Genomic DNA, 8,009 nt, shown 5'->3' on the forward strand with positions numbered 1-8,009 from the left:
ATAAAAATCAAATATTAGAGAAGTTTATCTATGTTTCTTACGGTTGTGCCCGTAATTGCTAGTGGATTCTAGCTTATCTCATATGGCTTTCGACGCTTGACGGAGCCTCTTACTATCGTGTTCACGCTTCCTGCATCAGTTTGTCAACCTGAGAAGAGTAGATTGACTTGGAAAGTATTTGATGGGTGAATTTTGGTTGACAACGTCCTTCAAAGAAGAGGTGTGGAAATGTGTTCCCCAGTGTTCTTTTTGCCATTCAAATATTGAGACACTAAAATGTTCGATTACATATATCTCGATTGTTGTATCATGAATGTTTGGAGTACTTGTATATTGGGTCTCTTCATCTTCATCTTCCTTCACAAGCTTCTCTCCAACTTGTTCTCTTTTGAGTCCACTGCCAGACTTGCTTCATCATGTGTTCTATTTTGGAGGTTTGCGTTTTGCAACTTTGTTTGGTGCATTTGGACAAAACAAAACAAGCTAAGGTTTGATGGTTTTAGCGGTTAAGTAACTTTTCATACCTCTTTTTGTTGTGCTCTTCCAGTCTATAATATTACTGTGGTTTCGTCTATGAATATTGAGGCTCCTATTTAAATTCCCGTGCTTGGCATGCTCGGCTTTAAACTAGTTAGAGGTTAATACTGGTGGATCTTTTAAAGATGAAAATCATGCTGGCTTCAGTGGTATTTTCAGAGATTCTAATGGTATTTTTCGATGTGTTTTCTTTTTCGATGAGTTTTCCCTTCTGTAACTAATATTCCCAGTGCTATTAATGCTGAAGTATTGGCAGTCATTGGGACTCTTCATATAGCTTGGGTTTGACATTAGACTGATAGACTCACATTTGGTTAGAGGCGGACTCAGCCATAGTGACATTGGAATCCGTCACTTGATTCCTTGAAGACTTTATATCCCTTGGTTAAATTACCTACTTACAACCCGCTATATTACTTTTCCAGTTTAACAAATTCGGGTGGCAGTGCTGTCAGAGAGAAAAGAAAAGGAAGTGTTAATTTGGGTCAAAGAGATAATGTTAAGGGAAGAGTGAAAGATAGACTTGTCAATGAATCGAGTTTTGATCTGAATCCACACTTATTGAACGGGTAATGGTTTCGATATGTTAATCCGTTTATTTAACGAATTAAATACGGATTTAGCTTGATCCGATCTGTTAATAATTTAATTTATTTTTATTATATATGTATCGAGTCGGGTTGAACTATATTGTCAGATTAAGAATTAGCTCGATCCTCTCTAAATTGGGTGGTTCTATTCAGACCTCCAGATTTGTTATATGGACCTCCACTAATTTTTGTAAAAATTTAATTCCTAATTTACCCCTATCGAAAACTAAATAACAAAAAAAATATAGAAAAACCACAACCAATTCTGTCTCCATTTTCTCCTCCCTCACTCTTTCTCTCACCTGGGTTTCTTATTAGCTATCAAATTATTGGTATGTCTATTGTTATATATTCATAATCAAGACCCAATTGTTAGAATTTAATTATTGATTAGTAATTTGATATATATGTGACTGATAACTCTTCCCCTGCGTTTGCACCGTTCTTGAAAGTTTCAGCCCTAAGAACCAAGCTTGTTATTGAGGTCTGTGATCTAGTCCAAATTTTTCTCTTTATCTCTGCCACCATTCAAATTCAAGGAATTCCCTTCATTTAGACAATTAGTCATTAATCCATTGCAATTGAGTTTCGAAAAAAAATCATACTCCCTTTGAACTAGTTCATACCCAAAGCATGAATTAAATATGTAAACTTGGATTCTTGGAATATATGTCCTTCCTCCAAACGATTAAACAATAAGCTACAAGGATGTAGCTAAGGCAGCAGATGTAATCGCATGATATAGCCAGAACCCAAAGAAGTGGTGTGGAGGTCGACAAGAATAAAATTAAAAAAAAGGACAAAACTGAAAGATTAAGGGAGAAATATTGAAGAGGAGGTCCAAATAGTAAATGGAGAGGTCTAACTAAAACCACCCCTCTAAATTTAATGCGTCATTTGTCTATACATACAAAATTGCCAAAAAAAATAAAAAGGGAGAGAATACAACTACAAATTCATTATATCATATTTGCAGCTCTTGCTCTGATTTCTGACGCTCTGCCCGTCGTCGTTTGGGGTTTCGTTCCAAGATGGAAGCCACCGATATCCAAAACCCTAACCCTAGCCCAAGGATTCTCCTCCCGTCGTCTCCACCCCCTCTTTGGCCCACCATCGACGGTCCACTGGGCTTGTCGGAGGAAGAATCGGTCAGCTACGCCCGTCGGTTCTACAAGTTCGGGTTCGCTCTGCTTCCGTTGCTTTGGGCCGTGAACTGCTTCTACTTCTGGCCCGCTCTCCGCCACTCCCGCTCTTTCCCTCGCATCCACCACTACGTTCTGAGATCCGCCGTTGGATTCGCCGTGTTCACTGCTCTGCTCTCGTCCTGGGCCCTCACCTTTGGGATCGGAGGAGAGCGTCTGTTCGGGCATGTCTGGGATGAACTGCTCATGTATAACCTTGCTGACAGAATTGGACTCACTGGTTGGAGCTAAACCGCTAATGTATGCCTTCCTTCTACCCTCACCACTTTGATCATGTAATTTGGTTTGATCTTGTTATGTATATTGTTGGATCATGTTATGCTAGTCGGAATACGGATTCGAATTCAAGTGTTTGAGATTATACTTTCATATTATGTGATCCCTTTGGTGTGGATTGTTGTAATTGAAATTGATAGTGTTTCTTTGTAAGCCCTGGAAAACTAGCGTGAATGCAGCTGATGATACGTACACCAGCTCCATCATTACACTAACTGAACCTGTTTCTTTGGAGATTATCTGTGCACGAGTCCTCGAGGTTGTTTATACTTTCTGTGTACATGATAGGGCCATAGGTGGAGGTTAACTTCGGCTTGATGAATTTTTAGCAGTTTCTTCGAAATTTTAGGAGAAAGTTCTATCTAACATAAACACACAGGAGATTCTAACTTTGTAAACTTTGAAATACACCGCGATAGGTAGATGAAGTTTCGTTTAATTTAGTCTTGTTCTGTTCTATACATATACTAACTTTTTCAGATCCCACCAATTTAAAATTTATTCTTCTCTGCTGCAAGTATAGGCTGAAAGTTTAGAGGAGGTGCTATGGAAGTTTTATCTAATATATACACAGAGGAGATTTACAACTTTATCAACTTTGAAACACACCATAGTAGGCCAATGAAGATTTGTCTATTTTGTTTTTGGTTTGTTCTATACGTATAAAGACGTTATGAAAGCCCACCAATGAAAATATCTTCTTCTGTGCTGCAAGTTTAGGCTGAAAGTTAGAGGAGTCAATGTGTTCTCCTATTATGAATTTTTGCCCAGTCAAGTGGATGATGAAGAAGCTCTTCCTATTATTATCACTCTACTATGGGGTACTGATGAGGGCTATGTTTAGGGTACTTTATGCTCATCAACAGGATGCTATGCTCATATGACCATGTGAAAAAATGGGTAGCTTCATGTTTTGATTTCTTTTGGGGAAAAATATGGACATGCCTCTCTCTCTCTCTCTCTCTCTCTCTCTCTCCCCATTCTTATCTGTTTCCATTAATATATCCCTTGCTCCATCGAGGTTCACCAAGAAAAATGAGATGGTTGAGCAGTTGGATTACACATAGGAGTGGAGATTATCAATGCACTAGACCACTAGTTCTAATCCTGGCTAACATAGTTTAATAGATTCATTAACTTTAGTAAGTTAGTAGCTTCATGACCAGCTTAATAAAACTGTGTACAGGTCCTACAGGATCTCACATCGAAAATTGAGAATTGTAATTCTCTAGGTGTGAAATGCCTGAACTACAGTATTCAAAAACAAAAATGTGGTGCATCTTTCTTCCGTTTCTTTCTCTATCCTTTCCAACTCTCCATCAAGCTTTGCGGTAAGATGGAAGCCTCACCGAGTAACTCCAACATCCCAAACCCTAACCCTAGTGCAAAAATTCTGCTTCCATCATCTTCAACACCGGTTTGTCCCACCATAGACGGTCCACTGGGGCTGTCGAAGGAACGATCAGTCAGCTACGCTATTGGTTCTACCAGTTCGGTTTCAACTGCATCTACTTCAGGCCTGCTCTCCTCCACTCCTGCTCTTTTCCTTGCATCCACCGCTATGTTGTGAGATCCGTGTTGTTTTCACTGTGTTCACTGCTTTGCTCTCGTCTTGGGCCCTTATGTTTGGGATTGGAGGAGAGTGTCTATTTGGCTTGTCTGGATGAGCTACTCATGTATAATCTTGCTTACTGAATAGGCTCGACTGCTTGGAGCTAAAGGTACTGTAAGGGATCCCTTATACCCTAACTTGGTTGTCACTTCAATATCTGTGTTTGAACAAAACGGTATTATGTGTCATATGTCACATTGATCATGTTATGTAAATTGTTGGATATTGTTAAGCTAGTAAGATTACGGATGTGAAATCTAGTGTTAAGAGTATTTCTCTTAATATATACTCATTTCTGTTCTTTTCGACTTCTATAATACTTCCTTTGATGTGGATTAGTGTCATTGAAATGGGTTGTGAAACTGTGGATGTTGCTTAGTAAACCCTGAAACTAGCACAAGTGCAACTATAATCTTCACAACTTATTTCCTTTATGTTTCCAAATTGGAAACAATTCATCACACTTGTAACTGAGCTGACACTTATGAGTTAAATAGCTGAAACTTATGAGTTAAATCGTGTTCTATATTTGATAATTGAAGGAAACTTATGAGTTAATAGTGTTCGATATTTGATAATTGAAGCAATTCATGTTGTTATGTATATTGCTGTATCACAAAACTTTGTAAAAGGTCAATGGGATTAATGCCCTGAGTAGGACGTTTCCAGCTGTCGAGGCTGAGGGAACATTCCATGATAATCCTGAGGCGAATCAAAATCAGAATATGAATATGAATTGAGGTGGCCAATTAGTATTTGTGTGACTGGAATGAGTATGTTAATTGCTGTATTTTTCATTTTTGCTATTCTTTTCTGTGTTCCTTTGATGTTCATTGTTGCGCCCCTGAAAACTAGCATGAGTGTAACCCGACTATACTCATTTGCAATTTGTTGCCTTTGTTTAGCAAAAGGAAAGGATTTCATTACCCTTGTAATTGCATAGACACTTATCAGCTGATGTATACACCAGTTCAATCACTACACTAACTGAACCTGTTTTTTTAGAGATTATCTGTGCACAAGTGACTCAATTATGTTTATGCTTTCTGTTACATTAATAGGGTCATACGTGGAGATTAGCTAGTTTTGATGATATTTTTGCAGTTTCTTTGAAATTTAGAAAAATATGCCCACTATATAAGTTCCAAAAGCACACAGTAGATTCTAACTCTGTCAACTTTGTAATACAATGCTAGGTGGATGAAGAGTCGTTTATCGAACTTTTTTGAAAGTCTGGATCGACTTCATGTTCCTAAGTCAGAGAACCATATTTTAGCTTTGGTTTGTTCTATGCATATACAACTTTTTAGAAAACCCTCTAAAATTCTCCTTCTGTGCTGCAACTTAGGTTGAAAGTTGAAGTAGTGGCTATAAACGATAAATGTAATAAGATTACAAGACGCATGAGATTCTAACATTGTCAAAGTTGTAGTACACATGATAAATCAATGAATATTCATTTATTTTGTTTTTGGTTTTTTCTATACATATACAAACTTGATGAAAGCCCACCAATTGAAAATTTCTCGTTCTATACTGCAAGGTTTGGCGGAAAGTAGGGAAGTGAATGTGTTCCTGTATGAATATATGCCCAAAATAGGTTGTGGAACAAGTTCTTCTCTTTTATAAATCTCTGCAATAGGGTATTGATGAGCGGTGGGGTACTTTACGCTTGTCCACAGGATGGCCTAGTTTATATGAGCAAGTTTTTTTTTTTAATTAATTAATTAATTTATTTATTTTTAATAAAATTATGGCTAATTGAAGTTGATTGTAGCTCTCTTCATCTAGAAATCCTTGCTTTTCGAATCACTTTTTCTTGTTAGATCTGTTCTTCACCATGATTGTAGATAGCCTCCTTGAAACTGCTTGCTCATGGGAGCAGACTGATGGCTTTTGAGTCAAATGAAAGGAAAAACTTTTTCTTTCAAAATCTCTGCCATGTGTTGTCTATAATCAGTTGTGCAGTCAACTTTATATGGAATGAAACAATAGAATTTGTAAAAGCACCTCTTGCTTACCTTCTATCACTCTGCAGTTGATTCTGAATGCAGTTCGCAATAGACTTTGTTTCTTGTTACATCGATTAATGGAATGCTGCAATTGACTGAGTTTGCTATTTCTTTTGGTTCCATGTATACATTTGTGCCTATTGCTGTCCAGAGTTTCTCTTTCCCTTAGTTGCGTTTTTTGACCCCAGTTTTCTTTGTACTGGGGATTTGCCCTCTTTTGTTTAATATATTCATTTGATTAGATAAAAAAGAATGGCCATGGATTTAACTAAATCATCAGAGAACTTCTCCTGTGGTGTAATTTTAGGCGGGATGCTACAGGAATCTGAGGTGTTCTTCCCTTAGAATATATGTAAAATGAAGACAATGTTGAGCCTGTTCTAACTTCTTATTTTCGCTCCACTATGAAATGCAGTTACATTGCTCTGATTGCTATGTAACTTATTTGCCTTGCAGGCTTTTGGAATTTAGTTGTAAAGAAAGTTCAGAGTGTTTGCCCAGCTATACTGTCTCAATAGTACAAGCTCCAAAGCTTTAACACAGTTGATGATTTACTGCAGGTCGCATGGCAAAAGCGATTCGAGTGCAAAGGACCTCATTAAAGGTGAGAAAAAACAATTCATTCATCCGAAAAGCAAATATTAGGTCCTACAGGATATTGATTTGGCCTGCCAGTCAATTATCAGCAGGTTCAATTCAGACTCAGATGTAAAAGTATTCCATAAATTACAAGATTAGCAGAGTTTTAGAAATAAAGCTGAAACTGGTTGGATCGCTGAATGTAAATGTGCTTTCCTTCTACAATCAAGTGTATGAATTCAGTTTGTTGGTTTGATTGTGTAGTTTTGTTTGTGAAGAAAATGTGGCATTGATCTTTAAAACATACCATCATGTTATGTATATTATTGGATCATGTGACTTCAATTGATAGTCAGAATCCAAGTGTTCACTATTGTATGGTCATTGCTCTTCTCTTTATGTTGCTTTTGTGACAAGAATAAGTGTTGCCCTTAAAGATCCAAGTAATTTCAAGTTAAACAATGATAACTATTGTGTGCGACCATAGGAGAAAACAGGAGAGCTCGTCCAGGGTTTCATCTTTTACTCAGCACTGTTGTCATTGTTTTGAGATGGTTGGCGAGATCTCCACCCGGTTAATGGCGTTGCTTGCCATGTCTGAGAAGGGTTTAGGGAGCGCTGCGTTGTTCTAACATCATTAGGTTGTGGGTCGTTTGCTTTGGGTGAGGAAGAAGATCGATCCCAAAGCTTTTTTGGGCACTTTGTCATCTGTACTTTGTCATCTGTTTTGGAATATTGAAGGAATGGGACTAGACTGTGAATGGAGGTCCTTGGTACTATGACTAGTCTTTGTTGGTCGTGTTAGCTCTCAATGGCCTTACTGATGCGGGTCACATTCTGATCCATTCTGGATTGGGTGGAGGGTTTAGAGGTAAGGCATCTAAACCCTAAACTGAGAGGTTTGGGTCCCCAAGTTCCGGACCTATGTAGCTGAGGCAAGCAGTCCAAGTTTCAACTGAGTGGGATGACCATTTGGCAGTAAGAACTAGGAACAAGCCAAAGGAGGAGAAGCCACGGGCCAAAAAGCTCAAGCTTCTCGAAGCCCTTGATTTATCAAACCAACACTAATCACACGCCTCTATTTGAAACTGAATGAACCTACATAATTGCTCATTATACTAAGCATATTGATTACAAAAGGACGGGCATATTGATTAATAGATGGACAATCCCTTACTTCAATTGCTTAATAGATGGACAA

General features: G+C 38.0%; 1 protein-coding gene across 2 annotated transcripts; it reads left to right on the top strand.

Annotated features, from left to right (window-relative positions):
- The first annotated feature begins 2,049 nt into the window (after window positions 1-2,049).
- Window positions 2,050-7,192, top strand: LOC133739839 (probable gamma-secretase subunit PEN-2). 2 transcript variants are annotated; one of them, XM_062167645.1, is made up of 2 exons: window positions 2,050-2,569; window positions 6,686-7,192. In XM_062167645.1, exon 1 carries the CDS (start codon window positions 2,159-2,161, stop codon window positions 2,558-2,560), a length of 402 nt encoding a protein of 133 aa, XP_062023629.1. In that variant the 5' UTR covers window positions 2,050-2,158; the 3' UTR covers window positions 2,561-2,569; window positions 6,686-7,192. The 2 variants fall into 2 exon arrangements, with proteins under 2 accessions (XP_062023629.1, XP_062023628.1); XM_062167644.1 differs by having other exon boundaries at window positions 2,051-2,569; window positions 6,790-7,192.
- The last annotated feature ends 817 nt before the right edge of the window (window positions 7,193-8,009 follow it).

This window comes from Rosa rugosa, chromosome 3, assembly GCF_958449725.1.
Source record: "Rosa rugosa chromosome 3, drRosRugo1.1, whole genome shotgun sequence".
NCBI classification, from domain to species: Eukaryota; Viridiplantae; Streptophyta; class Magnoliopsida; order Rosales; family Rosaceae; genus Rosa; species Rosa rugosa.